Below are 19,284 nucleotides of genomic sequence, written 5' to 3'. Positions count from 1 at the left end.
ATAAAAGGTATTATAAAGGATCCAGATGAACAACCAGCTGGAGAGGAACACAGTGTGAGGTCCCAGGCCCTGGTAACCACGGCTCTGTTTTTTTATGCCTATATTATTGCCTTTTCCAAAATGTCACACAAATGGAATCCTACAATAGTAGCCTTTTGAGTTTGGCTTCTTTCACTTAGGATGAATTTATAATTCAACCTTTTTTTTTTTTTTTTGCATGTCATTCAGTACATGGACATACCACAGCTTATCCACTCGCCGCTGAAGGACAGGCAGGTTATTTCGAATTTTCACTGCTATGAACCAAGCCTATGAATCAAGCTGTTATGAACATTCATATTACAACATTTGTGTGAAGTCTTCATTTCTCTTGGATTAATGCTGAGGAGTGGGATTACTGAATTGCCTAAATGCAGGTTTAATTTCATAAGAAATGACTGCACTGTTTTGCAAAGCATCTGTACCATTTTTCATTTCCACCAGCAATGAATGAGAGTTCCAGTTGCTCCAAATCCTTGCTAGCACTTGATACTGTTTTTTTATTTTATTTTATTATTTTATTTTATTTTCTAGCCATTCTTCTAGCTGTGCAGTAATATCTCCTTGTGGTTTCAATTTGCATTTACTTAATGACTAATGATGTTGAGTGTCTTTTCATGAGCTCTTTTGCCATTCCGAGAGTATCTTCTTTGGCAAAGTGTTGAAATCTTTGACCATTTTTTATTGAGTTGTGTGTCTTGTTACTCCCGAGTTGGGTGAGTTCTTCATAAATTCAGGAATCAAGCCCTTTATCAGTTTTGTGTTTTGCAGATACTTTTCTTCTAATCTGTGGCTTGTCTTTTCATTTTCTTGATACTGTCTTTTGAAGAGCAGAAGTTTTAAATTGCGGTGAAGTCTAACTTAGGTTTTTTTTAAAAAAAATTATCTTATGGATCATGCTTTTGGTGTTGTATCTAAGAAATCTTTGCTGAACTCAAGATCACAAAGATTTTCTCCTGTTTTCCTCTAGTACTTTTCTAGGTCTACTTAGGTTTCACATTTAGGTTGATGATTCATCTTTAACTAACATTTATTATGGGCCAGACCCTGGGCCCAGAGCTGGGGGATCACAGAGGCATGAGAACTAGTCCTTTGCTCAAGCGTCATCTAGGCTGGGGAGTTGGAGGGTGGGAGACAAGTCAACAGAATGTGAGGCTCACAGAAGGGGTGCTGTGGACACTCACCGTGCTGGGGAAGCAGAACTATTCCCTGGACAAGGGGCCGGAAGCTGGGTTTTACAAGGACTTCAGGAGTTGGGCTGCAAGTGGGAATCAGGGGTGGGAAGCCCACTGTTCTGGGCGTGGAGTGGCCTTGGGGAGGCCTGCAGTCTAGATGACCTGAAGCTGCCAGTCACCGGCTGCACTGTGTCTGAGCTTGAGGCACCTGGAAGGAGTGGGCAGAGCACAAAATGTGCCTTACCTTGAAACAAAGAGAAGGTTGGGGGCGGCTTTACCATGTGGCTCATGCTATGTATTTTGAGGGACAAGGGACTGTCTTTCTTCTCTGAAAGTCACTCAGACGCAACTGTATCACAAAGCCCGTCCTTAGGGGGCAGCCGCAGTCGTGTTCCATAATTGTCTCCAGCTCTCACCCTAGGGACAGAGCACAGAGCCGTTGCTGTGCCGCTGTTCCGTGTAGATTTTCTCCTGAGAACCGTGCAAGGGACACATAATGACAAGGTAATCCCAGGAGCAGCCTGCGACATTATCCCTCATATTTGCAGCTGTTGTATATATTTAAAACACAATACCAGAAGCCATGCTGGGGAAAGAGAGAGCGAATTCCAGTCACTGAATAAATTAACCCTGCAAAGCACAGCGGTGGCTTTCATTAGCCAACTGGCATTACAAGAAAAATAGCTGAAGCCCGTGGGTTAGAAAAGAATATTTCAGGAATGCAAAAACAAGAAATCAGCTGCATTCAGGGATTTAACTTAATCCAGTAACAATAAGGAAATCCAGCGGAATGACAGCCTCTCAGTCTCTGTGAAGAGATAGACTCTGCCCATTACTCATAGGGGGTGTCCTCCAGGACTCAGGGGCAACCAGAGTGACGGTGCAGGGAGAGTTAGCTCCCTGCCCCTTCTGAAACTGTGCAAGCACCAGGAAACTTCTGTCTTTCCCTCATTTCTTTCCGGTGGTCCCAGGAGGGAACCCAGGTTCCCATCTCCCTCCCCCGCCCCAGGACCAGGGCAGTTTCCCTGATGGCTGCCCTCAAGGCCTCCCTCACTGCCTGCCGTTCTACAGACACCTCACCAGGGCTCCCAGGGCCACACTGTTACCTCTTCCGCTACCACTGGTCCCTGCCACTACCATGGGTTTTTTTTTTTATAGCTGGGAGGTGCCAGACATCCAAGAATTCACTACGTCCCCAAAGATTCCATACAGTGGGAGACCTGAATTCCAGTGTTGTTTTGATGGTCCAATTCCGGCCTGTCTCCCTCATCCCCAGAGGCTCTTCCATTGCTCAGACAGACTGCCAGGGGCCCCTTTCACCAGCCTCCTGACATGCCACCCCTGCTGGGCCACAGCCTTCCACGTGGTTGGGATCCAGTTGAGACCCTGCTCTTCTGAGCTCTGCCAGCTCTCATGACTTAGGGCTACCTTTTCAGAATAAAGTCATCATCGTAGACGGTCTCCTTCCACCTGATGGGTGTCTTTGGTGAGTCTGTCAGCAACTGTAAGACTCTAAAGGGACCACATCAGAGGAGAAGACTGCCATCGTCGAGCAAGAAGCAAGAGAGAAACCAGATCCAGTCTTACTTTTTACCCTCTCTATTTAGTCTTTACTTTGCCAAGCTCAAAATTTACTTTGGTTTTTGAGTTGGTTGTCTCCCCCTGCCTCCCACTAAGCATAAATACACGCTGACGGCTTGGAGCCTCGTCAGGTGGACCCCTCCCTTGGTCTCCTGAGGGCGCCCCGTCTCTGACGAGAGATACAGATGAGTGAAGAGAAACAATAGAGGTGAACACACTACTTCCAGGGGGAAGAGAAATTCAGCAGTCACGATTAAAGCACTGAAGGGGAAATGAGCCCTTTGAGGAAGTCCCGTTGCCGAACTCATGGACCTCGCTGGCTGGACAGCTTGCTCCCGCCATGATGGATGGTGCTGGGGAGGAAGGCTACCTCCAGCACTCTCGCCTCTCAGTCAGAAGCGGGGTGTGGGTGGGATTCCTCTGCCACAACTCTTGAACTGGCAGGCCAGTTTCTCAGCAAGGGTACCCATGAGATGACCCTCTGAGGTTTCTCTTGTGTCGCATTTGTAAATGCATAATGGCGCCTGGAGGAGGCCTCCCAGACTCAGCAGAGCTGGTGCCGGCTTCTTCCTGGCTTCTGTTTTTCTTTGGTGGAAGGCCAGCAGGGCTGAAGAGGGGGCAGTGGATGCGGTGAGAGGGCCCCTCTTGCTATCTGTGGACGGAGGCTGTTGTCACAGAAATTGCCTGTCTTGCAGCTATGCTCAGCCGTGCTGGGGGGAGGCTTCGTGCCCTCCGTCCTGGGTCATGGTCGTGCAGGTGCACTGAAGTGTGTTGGTGGAGGGCACAGGGGTTCTGCTGGGTGGGTGGGGCAGTGTGCCCTGCCGTCCTTCGATTGTTCCTAGAGGAAGTAGAACAGAATGGGTCAGAACTGGCCTGCTTGTCGCCTTGGGAGCCATGTCACTGACATCACTGGGCTTCACCCCTCGTCCCACCTGATTTAGGGGCCCCATTCAGGAACAAAGACACACACACAAAGGTTGGGTTAAAGACAAGATACCTGGCCTTGATCCTTTAAATGATTGGGTCCCTCAGTCTGTGGTGACCGTCGGCTCCCACTAAGCTTCTAACGTACTTGCATTTATTTTTATGTTTCAGTTAAGACATCTGAAATCTTAAACCATACCAATGGAAAGTATTATTTATCTCTGACTATAAAACTAGGATGCATACCGGAAATTTTAAAAGCCACCCTTCAGGAATAAGTCCAGGAAATGAGATGAAGCAATAGATTTTAGAGATTTGGTACTGAATAATTTTAGGAACTATTTCTCAAGCACGTTATAAGTGATTGAGATGAATTTTTTATGATGCTAATGCTTATACAGCCACATGAATACTATTTTCAAGGCAGAAGGCACTATACCTGTGTCAACGGGGTTCTCAACCTGAAAGCAATTTTGGGATTAGATTTGTTTCCCACCTGTTAAAGACATGTATAAGATTCATGTCTAAGGGAAAAGATTGTCGTTGCTTTATAATTCTGCCTTGTATTTGCCCATTCATTCAGCATGTACTCAGTGAATGATACCCATTTGCAGGGCCTCGTGCTGCCTAATGTGGGAGGGGCAGGGAGACACCAGCAAGCGTTTCTTCGATGAAAGGCAGGAGCTAAATATCCATTAGTGAGTATTTGTTGAGCTCCGACTACATGCCCCCTCCCCCCAGTGTAAATGCCACAAACACTGTATGAACAAGGATGATAAGGCCCTGCTGTCACTGAGCTTCCGTGGTGGCAGAGGGAGGCAGATGATCAATGACCGTGAGAGTCTTAGTTTGGGATGAGGGCTCTGAAGAAATGAACAGGGGGTTGCAGCGTGGAGTGGGAGAGCCACTCAAGAGAACGGAAGGAAAGCAGCTCCTAAGAGGGAGTGCTCTTGAGCAGAGACCGACCGAGGGGAGGGCAGCCCACTATGTGAAGAGCTGGGGAAACAGTCCAGGCCGAGGGAACAGAGAGTGCAAAGCTCTTCATTGGGAACTGGCTGGTCATGTTCAAGGAGATGGAAGGCACCCGTGGCACAGAACAGGGCAGAGCTTCGTGACTGAGGTGGGCCGGGCCTGGTGGCCAAGAGATTGGCTGGGGGGTGCTGTCGAAGCCTCCAGGTGAGAGACCAGGACGGCTCAGGTGGGAGCAGACCACGGACAGGGTATGGAAGCCTGGAAGACAGCAGCAGAGTTTTCTGGAGGTTTAGAAAGGGGATAGAGGGGCGCCTGGGTGGCTCAGTCGTTAAGTGTCTGCCTTTGGCTGAGGTCATGATTCCAGGGTCCTGAGATCGAGCCTCGCATTGGGCTCCCTGTTCCACTGGAGCCTGCTTCTTCCTCTCCCACTCCCCCTGCTTGTGTTCCCTCTCTCACTGGCTATCTCTCTCTCTGTCAAATAAATAAAATCTTCAAAAAGAAAGAAAGAAAGAAAGAAAGAAAGAAAGAAAGAAAGAAAGAAAGAAAGAAAGAAAGAAAGAAAAGAACATTCGTAGAGGGAGGTCTCGAGGTGAATGCCCCAAGATGAGAACCGTAAGCCCACTGGCCAAGTGGAGAAGATCAGGGTAAATGGAGAGGGGGTCTCGGCCAAGCCCCACTGGGTCGTCCCTTAAATTGGAGCAAGGAGGCAGCGCGAGCCCAGGCCTGGGTGCCCAGCCTGAAGTGGCACTGCCTGGGTCGGCATCAGGGAAGTGAGCAGACTTCTAGGCCTCACTTGTCATCGACTGTACAGTGTGGGGGACAGCAGCTGCCACGGGGCAGTCAGGAGCACTAGAGAAAGTAATCTCTGGTGATCGCTGAACGTCGTACCTGGCACATAGTCAGCACTGATACATGTTAGCTTAAAAAGAAGCTAAGACGAAGGGTTTTGAGCAGGAAGTGATGATCCCAGCAGAACTTTGGGAAGTCTGTCAGGAATCTGGGGATGAGCTTCGGTAGGAACTTTCCCCAGGGAGGTCCGCATTGGAGAGAAAGGCAGGCCTCTCACAGGAAACGTGGCAGGAGCCCCATCTCCCAGTCTGGGCAGCTGCGGGCTGGAGAAACGGGAGCTCCAGGGAGGAGCCCACGATGCCACTGAGGTTTCGGGTCTGGGAGAGTGAGCCAAAGGCTGTGCCGATAATAGAAATGGGGAAGTCAGGGGGGAAAGCTGGCTAGTCAGGGTCTGTGCTGTGCACTGTGCTGGGGTCGGCCACGCTCGGGCAAATGCCAGGAGGCAGCTCCCTGGGAAGGGCTCACAGCCCAGCTGCACAGCAGGGATGTCAGCAGACAAGTCTCAGAGCCCTCAGACCCCCTGGACTGGGAGAAGTTTCTAGAGGGGAGATACTTGAGTTCACCTCAGAAGGTGGCATTGAAGTTGGCCAGGCCAAGTGGGCAGGGCCGGTGTCCTGCACTTCCTCTGTTTGCCCCTCACATCTCTCGGTCTCTCTCTTCCCATGAGAGCAGTGAGCAGCAGATTGGAGAGAGCAAGGGAGGAAGAGTTGGAGGCATTTCTTCCCCCAGCCCCCTCCTACATGAGTCTCTATGGGTTGGTTGCGTTTCCCTACTGAAGGCCGCAGTTTCTGTCTTTCAGTCTCTCTGGGTTCCAACTGCTTCCTCCCCTGAGTCCTGCAGGCCCCGGGGTGATAACGGTCCTAGCCTGGGGGTTCTGCACCCTCCCCGGTTGCTTCCTCCAAATCCTGCCCACACCCTTAAAAACGGTTCCTTTCTGAGCTCTCCTCAGTGTCCCAGCTGGTGGCCCAGCCAGGGCCCAGAACCGGGACCAAATAAGTAACGTGCCTCAAGATGCTTCCACCTAAATAGATTGGAAAGTCTCCAGTTCCCTCCTACACTCTTGTTTTTGTTTTTCTTACCACATTTTTAAAAATTGTGGTAAAATACACAGAATATAAAATTGACCATCGCAGCCATTTTTAAGTGTACAATCCCATGGCATTATGCACCGTTCAACCACAGAACTGTACTCACCTATAAAACTGGAATTCTTGACAGTAACCCCCATGCCACCCTTCCCCCCAGCCTTTGGAAACCACCATTTTACTTTCTGTCTCTATGAACCTGACTAATTTATAGAAGTGGAATCAGACATATGGTATTTGTTTTCTTCTGACTGGCCTATTTCATTTAGCATAATGTCCTCAAGGTTCTTCCGTGTCATCGCATGTGTCACATTTCCTTCCTTTTTAAGGCTGACTTGTATTCCACTGAATGCCTATACCAGTTTATCCATCCATCCATCCATCAATAGATACTTGGGTTACTTCCGTCTCTTGGCTACGGTGAATAACGCTGCTCTGAACATGGGGGTAAAGTATCTTTTTGAGATTCTGCTTTCAGTTCTTTGGGAATATACCCAGAAGTGGGCTTACCACACATGATAATTCTATTTTTTTGTTTTTTGAGGAACTGCCATACTGTTTTCCATAGCAGGCGTACCATGTTACATTCCCACCAGTAGTACACTGGCGTTCCGGTTTCTCCACATCCTCACCAACACCTGTCATTTTGTTTTTGTTGCTGTGTATAAGAGCCATCCTGATGGGTTGGATGTGGTATCTCATTGTGGTTTTAATCCCCATTTCCCTGATGATCAGTGATATGGAGCAGCCTTTCTTGTACTTCTTGGCCATGCGTACGTCTCCTTTGGAGAAATACCTGCTCAGGTTCTTTGTCCATTTTAGATCATCTTTGCTTTTGGTGAGTTGTAGGAGTTCTTTATACACTCTGGATATTAAACCCTTTCTGCATCTGCTAAGGCTGCCATAACAAAATACCACCAACTAAGTGGCCTAAACAACAGACATTTATTTCTCATAGTTCTGGAGGCTGGGAAGTCCAAGACCAGGGTGCTGGCTGATTGAGTTCTTTCTGAGGACTCTTTCCTGGCTCATAGACGGCTGCCTTCTCACTATGTCCTCCTAAGACCTCTCTTCGGTGCCAAGGCCACCAGTCCTATCAAATTAGGATCTCACCCTGATGACCTCATTTAATTTTAATTTACTCCTAAAGGCCCCATCTCCAAATACAATAACACTGGGGGCTAGGCTTTCAACATATGAATATGGGGGTTATGGGGGACACTGTTCAGTCCGTAGCAGACCCCTTATCAGATAAATGATTTGCAGGTATCTTCTCCCATTCCATGAGTTGCTGTTTTCCTCTGTTGATTGTGTCCTTTGATGCACAAAGATTTTTAATTTTGACGTAGTCTAGTTTATCTATTTTTGTTCTTTTGTTGCCTGTGCTGTGGGTGTCATACCAAAGAACCCATTGCCACATCCAATACCACAAAGCTTTTCCCCTGTGTTTTCTTCTAAGTCTTTTACAATTTTAATGCTTGCATTTAGGTCTTTGATCCACTTTTGAGTTAACTTTTGTTTATGGTGCAAGGTGAGGATCCAAATTCGTTCTTTTGAACGTGGATATCCAGTTTTCCCAGCACCATTCATTGAAAAGGCTGCCCTTCCCTATTGAATGGTCCTGGCACTGCATTATAGTTTTTATTCTTAGTTACCCTTCGATAGCTCTTTTTAAACTATTTCTATAGAAAGAGCTCTTGAAGTATTTTATTTCCATCTCCTTTTCTCCTGCCTTGGCTCATGCACTTTTAATCTTTGATGCGAAGCCACATTATAGGTAAGAAAATAACTACTAATTAGTGGCCATCCGCCACTTGGGATGTTGCCTTCTTGGTTCAGCTTTGGAGACAGCAGGATGGCCCCGGGCAGTGATTCTGAGCTCTTGCTGGTCTCAATATAGCTCCCAGATTATAGCCTTTTTCTTGGGTCTGCATTTCATGTCCAGTGACCCAACCCCTCTGTCTCTTATCCCAGATTACACCCTATTGGCTTCGAGTCTCTGCCTTGTGGCCGCATTTCACAGTTTCTACGAGTTCTTACCCCATTTTCGAAGTGGGTTGTTTGTTTGTTTTCTCAGCTTTGAGATGGTGTGGTTAGCGATGTACAAATGTTCTTTTCTGTTTAGATTTTGTTTTATCACTCCTTGGTTCTTGTTTCCTTTAAATGACTCCTGCCGACGAGATAAACTTTAGTTTGCCATTTTTCTTGGGAGACCCTGTGGAGGTCTGTTCTTTTCTTTATTTACCGGGAAGGAATCTAAGGCAAATGGGATGACTTCTCATTTCAAGACCACAGGAAATAATAAACTTGGAAGAGCTTCCTGTGGCCTCCAGCTGAAGCCTGGGATTCCCTTAGCTGCTCCCAAAACGAATCCTCAGCATTACCGTTTCAGCGTTGGACGGGAAACGAGCCAGGTGCCCGTCCAAGAACCAGCATCCAGGAACACTTTTTCTTCCTCTAGATCTGAGTTTCTCAAGCTTGACTGCTGACATTTTAGGCCAGACCTTCTTCACTGTCAGGGCCGCCTTTTGGCTTGTTGGACGTCCGGCAACCTCTCCAGGTCTACCCAGTAGCACCCCCCAAGTTGTGACAACCAACACTGTCTCCATACTCTGCCAAAGGACCCCGATGGCAGAACCAGCCACCCCAGTTTGCGACCCGCTGTGGAGGAGGTCAAGAGCAAACTCAGCACATGTTCTGGAAAGCTCAAGCTAGATATTTTCAGCATGTTGTTCACTTATGTTCTGTTTCCTGCCGAGTCCCTTGGTGATTGAGCTATGTGAACATTCGTATTTTGTTAGTTCTCAGACTTGAATGCCTTGGCTTTCCGCTTCCTGGTGCTTATTGTACTTGTAGTCAAGACCTCAGTGCCTCTCCCACTCCCAGCCACTCACTATTTTGCTATCGTCCAGAACAGGTTCCCTGTCACCCTTCTGTTCTCCTGCCTTCAAAAGGTCATAAATGTGAGGCCCACAAACAACCCTTCCAATACAGGTTCTGAGGGCAGCGATGAAGGAGCAGAGGGACGTGTTTCGAGGGAGCGGGAGACATGTGCGTGGCCTCTGACAGTCCCCCAGGACCAGACACCTAATCGTATTCCTAAAATAGCTGCTACCAATTCCCTCCCTCCTCCCCTCCCTCTCTCTCATTTCTTTTCCACTTTATGCCATATAATTTATGAGTTACGGTTTAAATATAAATCTTACTCTCTTCTGGAGAGGAAAGAAGCTTGGTAAGAAAATAAAATGCTTGGAAATTTTAAAGAAAACACCCCTGGGAAGGCCCTCTTCCCACCCCTGGGGGAGTGGGTTTCTAGATCTAATTGTTATGCCATCATCAGCTTGATCCTTTGAGATGGGTTAGAAGGACTTGTAGAAATCAGGGAATTAACAATAGAAATCTTTAAAAAAAAAAATTCTTGTACTTGGCCAGAGCCCATCTATTTATTTTCTGTTACTAACTCACATCCATAAAGAAATTATTATTCACCCAGGATTCACATCTGTGTTCTAAGCAGCTAGGCTGTATTAAGGTTGGGGCCGAGTCTCAGGATGGGAATGTGTTGGCTCTCAGTGTTTATTTTACTCTTCCTCTTTCATGTTTCTGCAAGAAAATAGGCTGCTCTGTGTACAGGAGGAGCCCTTTCCTTAAATCTGGTATGTCTGGCTCCTGCCACTGAAATTGGTTTAATGGGTCCATGGCTGTGTATTAAATAATAAAGCGGAAAGCCCTCCGCTGAACACAATGAACAGTGTTTGTGGGGAAGGCAACTAATACTGGTTGAGTGCCTTTTGTGTGCCTGGCCCTCGGTATCCATGTTTTCTTTCCATCTGCACTAATAACTCCCCTTTATTGGGTGAAGATGTTGAGAATCACGGTGTTGGAAAAGGATGCTCGAGTTCACACAGCAAAGACCGTTGCTGGGTTTGGACCAGGAGCGCTGGATCCGAAAGCCTTCCTACTTTCCCGTGGGAGCAATGATTATTCACAGAGGCCATATCCATCCCTGGTGTGTAAGGGCCAATGACAGCTGGGTTTGAATCCTGGCTCCATCATAAACTCTGTGATTTGGGCAAGTCGCTTAACCCTCCTGAGCCACAGTTTCCCCATCTGCAAAGTGGGGGTGATACTTACTTACCTCCTAGGGTTACGGTGAGGATTTACAGAGACATCCACAAGGAGCACTTAACAGTGCCTTGCCAGCTCAGAGTGGCATAGAATAGTTGCTCTCACGCACTGTACTGTTTCTGTAATGATCTGGTTCCCCGTGTCTGAAGTGGGGTGCACAAAAGTCCGCAGAAACCTGGGAGTGGGGCTTGTGGGCGCCTGCTCCCCTTCTAGCAGGAGGCCTTCCTGGAAGTGGGCAGAGGGCAGGGCCAAAGCCGGCCAAGTACTGCCAATGGACAGCTCTGAGCATAAACCTTTCTGGTCTGCTCCAGAAGAGTCCAGAGTGAGGTATGAGCAGTGCAAGGGAAAAGAGGTAGTCTCCAGACAACTTGGAGAACGCTAGGAAGACACTGGTCCAGGCTGGAGGTGAGGGGTGGGGCGAAGTTTGGTAATGTCCTAAGCCATGAGAAGGGGGAGCAGGGGGCAAAGCTAGCGTTGGGTCTGACTGGAGCGTTTTCCTCACACAGCAGCTCTCATCCCCTTATCCATCCCTGGGAAGCTGCATTGACCCTGCAAACCCCGGTACTGCTCCAGGCATCCCATCCCAGGCACGCCCCCTACCTATAGGGTTCTCTTCCAGGTGCACATGCGTGGGACCTTAATTACCTCTTTTCTGTATATTTTGAATTCGGAAAGAAGGTGGAATTTGAAGGGAAGAATCTGGCTAGTGGATGGCTCCAAAACAGAAGGCTAAGTCTGGGAAAAATGATGGGAAACAAAGAGTGAAGGGAGCCAAGAAAGGATAGCATGGCAAACAGGAGGGGTCCGGATGAGACACACCCTCTGGTTACATCCATTTGGAAATAATTTGATTGGGTTCAGAAAGTTCATTCCTCCGAAGGATGCAAGTGAGGTAACCCTGAGAATTTTGCCTCAGAGCAAGTAACTCATCAGTCTTTGAAAAACGGCTACACATTTTCCAGGTGCACTGCCCAGAAGACGGCCAGATTTCCTGCCAGAGACTAAGAGAGGAGTTTAGATCTTGAGTTTTGACCAAGAATCGCCTTGGTCTTGGGCAGAATCACCTTATGTTTTCATAAAGTCAGCCCTGTAATAGTCATTTCGAACCAGTTGTAATCATAGCGTACAAGGATACCTTGATTAAACAGGTATTTTATTTGAGTCATGTTCATAAAGTCAGACTGACGTGTTACAGGTTGGTTCTGTAGTAACTGGTAAGAGTTATCAGTCATGCTCTTCAAGAATTATCCAGGCCATGTCAGCTCATTTCTGTTGGGAGTCCCAGTAAAATGAGTTACTGTGTAGTTGTCAACCTAGGAATGCTCTCATTGTTGCCATGGAAACCAGGATTAAAAATCACGGGTCAAGAAAGAAAAGAAAAATAATTGGTGCTAAACATCAGTAAAATACACAAGAAGTACTACGGAATTTAAAAAAAAAATCATGATACCCAGCACCAAGCTGAGATTAATGAGGTTTGGCACGAATCATAGAACTGAAATCATGGATACGTTTTCTCAGAAACACTGGCGAGAACATATAGCAAAGTCTTTATAAATACGTATCTTTACCTGTAGCCACGTTCACACAGCTGTGGGTGTAGCACGGTGGCAGAATGAGCCCCAGGTGGATTCTTGGACACTTGTCACCACCCCCGAATCATGGAAGCAGGAAGAGGCACTGACTGGTCCTGGCTGAGAAGCACTATCAGTCGAAAAGCTGTCTTCCAGCCAGGAACAGGAAGAGGTCGCAGCCTGAGCGAGGCTGGGGAGGCGGCCTCTTGTTTCTCTGATAGGTGGCTAATGGGGTCTAGCAGGATGCGGGAAGGCTCCAGAGAGGGGGCCCAGAGCAGCTAGGATCCCTCCCTCAGGAAAGTTCATTAGACCTCCAAGTTCTCTGAGTGTGGCCCCTGGAATTAGCTATCCGTCACCTACTGGTGTTTTTTATTTTTTTAATTTTTATTTTTTCTAAGATTTTACCTATTTATTTGACAGAGAGAGAGAGACAGCCAGTGAGAGAGGGAACACAAGCAGGGGGAGTGGGAGAGGAAGAAGCAGGCTCCCAGCAGAGGAGCCTGATGCGGGGCTCGATCCCAGAACACTGGGATCACGCCCTGAGCCGAAGGCAGACGCTTAACGACTGAGCCACCCAGGCGCCCCTACTGGCGTTTTTTAAAGTGCATTTTTCTAGTTGCTTTCTTTGAAAGGATGCAGCATCACCTGGGGTTTTGCTATTCTGTGTCACACCCTTGGTCTTTGGAATACACAAAGGCGGGGGCAGGGTTGGAACTGAAGGAGCCCCTAGAGAGCATTTCACTCCTGTGCTCTTGCGCTCCTGATAGAAAAAAAATGGGCTCCGGGCTCCGAGAGGTGGGGACATGGCAGGCCGCTCCTCACTCAGGAATGAGAGCCTGACTGCTGATCGCAGGCCTCAGGCTGCCTTCCACACCTCCGTCTGCAGGCTCTCCCCTTCGGCCTTCAACTGCAGCCTGCTCCTTAGCACAGATTCCTTTCCTAAAACAGTTTAGTTGACTGGGGTGGGTGGAGTGGGGGGGCGGGGGGTGTCAGGTCCTGCCAATTAAAATATGCTCCATTCATTTTTAAACGATACCCATTTTTGCTTGAAAGAAGGAAAAGGCTGTGCTTCTGTGAAATCCAATTTTCAAGTAATTCGTATAGATCCATTTGAAAATTAGGTAGGTCGTGCTCTTGTCAGCCCCGAAGCTGCAAGGCTTATGGACACAGAATGTCTTGACTCAAGCTGCCCTGTTTTAAGGGGATACGTGTATAGCATATGGCCATATAATAGTAGAGCGTAATAATAGTACGTGTTATACCATAAACTAATACAGTAATACCCTGAACAAGAAGGAGTGACATTTTGCTGCAAAGTAATGTCAGAGCATCAATAATATTGCGTGTAGGTTTCCCTAGTTTGGTAAAAGCCGACGAGAAGCTGTACAAAGTAGCTTCCCTTCCAAGGTGTCAGCTCCAGAGAATACTCACCATGCAGCCCAAAGAGAAACCCTCGATCTCTGTGATAACCGTGGGAACGTGGAAGTGGGTGAGAGTTCTCTGGTGTTGCTCAGCATGGTCGAGTTGTGGACACACGTCTCTCTTTTCGGTCTTGTGCAGAAAGACGGACTCACTAGGACAAACATGAAAAGCGCGGCCAAACCCTGGAATCCGGTCATCAAAGCGGGCAGCCATGGGGCAGACCGTGCACGGCCCCTCCCTGCGGCCTCCTCCGGCATGAAGAGTTCGAAATCTTCCACCTCGCTGGCTTTTGAGTCCCGGCTCAGCAAGGTACCGACCAAAATGCCCAGCACACGGCTTCTGGGCACCCGCGGGAGCCCTGGGCCGGGGGACTGAAGAGGGCGGGCGGAAAGCAAGCCTAGCGGCCTGTCAAGGTCAGGAAGGAGGGTCCCCGGAGGGTCCCAGGAGAACCAGCCCATCGTGACCCAAAGGAACAGACCAAAGGGGTGGGGGGAGCAGGGATGCTCTGGGCTTGAGAAAGGATTTGTGCAACATGCCCTGAGTGATGTGGACGCTCGGGTTAGAGTTTTGCCCCCAGCACCCTAGTAGATGGGGGTCAAGATCACCAGTGATCTTCTCAGTCCTGATCATGGAGTTGTCAACTCTCCGTCCTTGCCTTACTTGACCGTCCGTAGCATTAACGCAGTTGGTTACGCCCGCCGCCTGGGAATACCTTCTCTCAGTCATCTCCTCCCTCCCTGGTGGCACCTCGGGGTCCCAGCAGCCGTCTCCTGCTCATCCTCCAGGTTTCTAATGTCAGGTGGGCCCAGGGTGCAGTTGGGGGGGGGGTCTCGTCGCTTTTCAAGCTGCTGTGTCAGCCCCAAAGCCTCCCTTACTATCCTGAGAGGAGAATCAGAGATCGCATAACCTGCCCACAGGTTATACTCTTGAAAAATCACTATAACATCCTAACTATAAAAGAAAAAGAAGAGGCAATTAGTGTACAATTAAATAATCTGTATTTGCATCTTTGTGTGCTCGAGCGTGACTGCTGACAGACCTGAGGGGCTCCTTAGAGCTGTGTACGAAGTACGTTGTTTTTCTACATAAAGCCAAGGGATGCTCAAAGCTCAGATGATGATAAAAAGGTGCCCCCCCGCCGTGAATGTCTGTAGACGTGTGAGAATTCTGTGGGATACGGGACAACGTTGCATGCAAGATGGCCACATGTTGTAGGACGTCTGGGTTCCCCATCCTCCCACCCATTAAACACAAGTAACCCCTCCAATCAGGGGGATGACTAAACATACCCCCCCAAATTTCCAACATGCTCCCTGAGTGAGGGTCAGCACTGGCCGCGTGGGGAAAAATTGTTCTAGGTGTCAGCGTCTGACCTGGTGAATTTTAATACTACAGTTGACACTTGAACACGGGTTTGAACTGCACAAGTCCACTTAGGGGCAGATTTTCTACAGTAAAGAACTAAGTGTGTTTTCCCTTTTGATTCTCGTAACATTTTCTTCTCTCTAGCTTACTTTACTACAGGAATACAGTACGTAATACACACCGCATACGTGCTAGGTGTGAACCAACTGTTTATGTTATCAGTAAGGCTTCTGGTCAATAGTAGGCTATGAATAAAGTTTTGGGGGAGTCAAAAGTTATACATGGAGTTTTGCCTGCATGGGTGTTGGCACCCCTAACCCCTGGGCTTTACAAGTGGATGACACACGAACTCGTATCTCCATCCGGGAGCTCTCCAGCTGCTTTTGTGACATCACCACTTAGAAGTCTAAAAGGCACCTACAGGGGAGCCGGGGTGGCTCAGTTGGTTAAGCGTCCGACTCTTGGTTTCCGCTCAGGTCATGATCTCGGGGTCATGAGATCAAGTCCCGTGTTAGGCTCTGTGCTCAGCACAGAATCTGCTTGAGATTCTCTCTCCCTCTCCTTCTGCCCCTCTCCCGCTTGTATGTGCACGCACTCTCTCTCTCTTTCTAAAATTAATAAATAAATCTTTTTTAAAAATCAAAATAAATAGAAGGCACCTAGAATATAACATGTCCAAAACAGGTTCCTTCCCCTCCATCTCATGCAACCCCGTGAGTCTTCCTGTTCCTCATGAATCTTCCCTTTCGAGCAACTTCATCCTCTCAGTGGCTCAGGCCAGAGCCACCACTTTGGGCCCTGCTTTTCTCACATGCCACAAGCCATCAGCAAAATTCCATCACTTCTGCCTTCAAGATCGACGTCAACTTCAGCCAGCTGCCGCGGCCTCCCTTAGGACCCCCTGGCTCATGCCCCCACCTTCCTTACATGGCCTTCCTCAACCTTCCCTGTGCTTTTGTCTTCGCACCCCACATTGTGCTCTCAGCGGAAGCCGGAGTGGTCCTTTTAACACATATGTCCTATCACGTCTCCACTGAGAAGTCCCCTGGGGCTCCCCATTTCACTCGGGGTGAAAAACAACGTCCTTGCTATAGCCGGTGATGCCCTGGAGATCCTGTTCCCTCTCCGATGTCCTTGTCCTCCCCTCTGCCCTGCCCCCTGGGCTCCGGCGAACGGTCTCCCGGTGCCCAGTGGCACTGACCCTCCATGAGCTAGAACGCACCCCTGCAGCAGCCTGTTTGCTGCTCCTCTGCCTGGAGCGTTCCACCCCCCACCCCTGCACCTCTGCCACTTTTTCTTTAAGTCTGTGCTCAAATGTCACCTTATCAGATGTCATCCCTGATCACTCAATGGAAAGTGCCCCCTGGCCCCCATACACCCTCCTCGCCCTGCCTCATCTTCCTCCTCAGCTCTTACTCCCATTGCACACACCTGCTTGGGTGGCGACTGTCTCGCAGCGGCTAGAACATGAGCCCCATGAGGGCAGGGACTGTGTGCTCTTTTGTTTCTTGCACAGCTGTCCCTCACACTCAGAAAAGCACCTGCTACTGGCAGGCACTCCGTATTTATCAAAGCCCGAGGACACCGGCTCTTCTGGGAGTGGCGGCATGGTGGGATGCTGGATTAGGGGTCTTGGGGTGGGTCAGACCAGGCTGAGTTGGGACCCGGCCTGGACCACTTTCTAGCTGTGAAACCTCAGGCAAGCTACATAGCTGTCCTGAGCTCTGAGATGAAGGTAATACTTTATTTGCCTTGAGGAGTTAAATGTGGACAATTTGACCTACGCATAATTTTGTTTATCATTCTGTTACCCTGGACTTGCCCATTATTTCCATGGTTTTTATTTTTATTATTTTTGATCTGTAGCACATTTGGGATATTTTTGGGGTTTTTTAAAGATTTTATTTATTTATTTGACATAGAGCACAAGCAGGGGGAGCTGCAAAGGGAGAGGGAGAAGCGGGCTCCCCGCTGAGCAGGGAGCCTGACATGGAGCTCGAACCCAGGACTCTGGGATCATAACCTGAGCCGAAGCTAGACACTTAACTGGCTGAGCCACCCAGGAGACCCAGGGAGATGTTTTTAATATAGATTTTTAATTAATACACATACTTCAGACCATTAGGGCTTCTGGAATATATCAAAATGTTTTTTAAAGCAGTGTTTAATTAAAAAAGGTCTGAGGCTCAGGTGGGTTTCCTAAGGACAATGAAATGTTGGCTGCTTCTGCCCCTGAGAGGTAAATGTTTTTGGAAACTTGTCCCACGGGGAAAATGTCAGGGGAAAAGCAGATATCCATGTTGTCATCTCTGATGCTTGGGGTCTCCAGGTCTTACTCTATAAAAGACAAAGCGTTCGAGGGAAGGGGTAGCCGAAGGGGCCGTACCAAGCCTGTGCCTTCCTAGCCCTCGTCACGTTTCTGCACTTTGACCATTCTCCCCTTCCCGCCTCTAAGGCGTGGGCAAAGGATTTGTGTCCCCCGGTAGTTTACTATGGAAATGGCAAGCGCACAGAGACATTGAATGACAGTGACACCCATACACCAGCCACCTGGATGCTACGGTTGCCATCTTTACTGTATTTGCTTTATAGTAAGTGGATACATATGGCATGGATAGATATATTTGAACCAGTCGCAAATAGGAAAACTGAAACAAAGCCACCAAAGTGGAATGAAATGCCCTACTTTGAATACTGGCCCCAGCCGCACGAGCAGCGTAATAACGGGCTGAGGGGCGAGGAGCCCAGATGGCCGGGAGGAGGTTGCAGTGGGTTTTCCAAGGGCTGCTCAAGCTTGTGTCATGAAGCGTGGCTGCCAGCGTGCCCACGCCCCCCACATCCCTTAGAAGACCTAGCTGCTTTGCTTACTTCCGATTACTTCCTTTGCTTACTTCTGATTTGTTTAAAAAAAAAATCAAATAACAAGCAAACAGCTGGGAAACGTCTCTGCTTGACTAGGCATGAGTCATATACTGACCACGGCCCATCTCCTATGGCCACAGGGTCCAGGGCCCCCCACCCTTGGAAAGCAGGGGCTTGAAGTTTAGGTATGTTCTGCATGAGGCTTGGGGACCCAGCCAGTCTTCCACAATCATTCCCCGGGAGTGCTCCCCACCTGTGCGGCCGGATACACCAGCCACTGGGCAAATGTGGCAGTTGAGCTCTTGAGACGTCAAAATTAAATGTGCTTGAAGTGTGAAAGACACACCCAATTGTGACGAGTCAGTACCCAAAAAATGTAAAATGCCTCATTAATGTATTTTATACTAACAGATAATATTTTGAACGTGTTGGGTTAAGAAAATAGATTCTTAACGTTCATTTTTACCTTTCCTCTCTGTTAATGTGGCCACTAGACATACGTGGCTGGTGTTATATTTCCATCGACAGTGCTGTGCTACGCCATTGGGTCTCAGAGTGTGGTCCCCAGGTCAGCAGCAGCGGCAGCACCAACTGCTAGAAATGCAGATTCTCGGGCCTGGCTCCAGACCTTGGGAATCAGAAACTTGGGGCTAGTGTGATGAGGGTGGGGCGCAGACTGGAGGCTGGAGTAAAGGCTGCAGTTTGCATTTTAACAAGCCCTCCAAGTATTCTCATGCACCCCACGAGTTCAAGAGCCATTGCTCCAGCCATAACACGGTTTCTACCTTTGAAGATGAGATTAGGTTACCTGTGATTTTAGAGAGCTTCGGATTCCACCCCCCCCCATCTTTGTGGAAGCGAGAGGAATTTCTTAGTTACATTAATCTGTGAGCTATTTAAACTTCTTCCCTTTGTAAGCTTTCCTGTGCAGGTGCTCAGCAGCTTAAATTATCAGTGAAAGCATAATTGAAGAATGCTTATTAAACATATCCAAGTAACACCTGAAGCCCAAACCTGCCTAGTGATCTTCTGTAACAAACCAGAAATCTCAAGCGGTGCCGAAGTCGCATTCAGTGACCAGCGAACAAAGCCCAAAGCGCAGCCGCGCGTGAATTGAGACAGAGCAAGAATTACCAAGACTCTTAGCTTTCTCTGACGTTGATGTCGTAGCCAAAACGAGGGATAGAGGAAGAGTTTCACTGCAGAGGAAAAGAAGGACCAGCTTTTAGTCTGTATGTGCTGCCTCCTTGGGGAGCTTCTGAGCAAGAAATCTTTCTCAGATGGGACTCCTTTTGGAAGGTGCCCCCC

The 19,284-nt window shown here is 48.5% G+C and overlaps 1 protein-coding gene across 7 annotated transcripts in view; it reads left to right on the top strand.

Annotated features, from left to right (window-relative positions):
* SPECC1 (sperm antigen with calponin homology and coiled-coil domains 1) overlaps nucleotides 1–19,284 on the top strand; it is a 271,543-nt gene that overhangs the window by 62,563 nt on the left and 189,696 nt on the right. For 2 of the 7 annotated variants that reach the window (XM_034647245.1, XM_011227029.3), the window contains exon 2: nucleotides 13,888–14,058. In XM_034647245.1, coding sequence (XP_034503136.1) covers nucleotides 13,912–14,058 — 147 coding nt within the window. In that variant the 5' untranslated portion in view covers nucleotides 13,888–13,911. Of the gene's footprint in view, nucleotides 1–4,548; nucleotides 4,840–13,887; nucleotides 14,059–19,284 lie in introns of those variants that run through there. The other 5 variants (XM_034647242.1, XM_034647243.1, XM_034647244.1 and 2 more) reach the window with 5 other exon arrangements.

Source organism: Ailuropoda melanoleuca, chromosome 17 (assembly GCF_002007445.2).
Source record: "Ailuropoda melanoleuca isolate Jingjing chromosome 17, ASM200744v2, whole genome shotgun sequence".
Lineage (NCBI taxonomy): Eukaryota > Metazoa > Chordata > Mammalia > Carnivora > Ursidae > Ailuropoda > Ailuropoda melanoleuca.
Note: the sequence above shows the minus strand (reverse complement) of the source record. Positions and strands in the feature narration are given on the sequence as shown.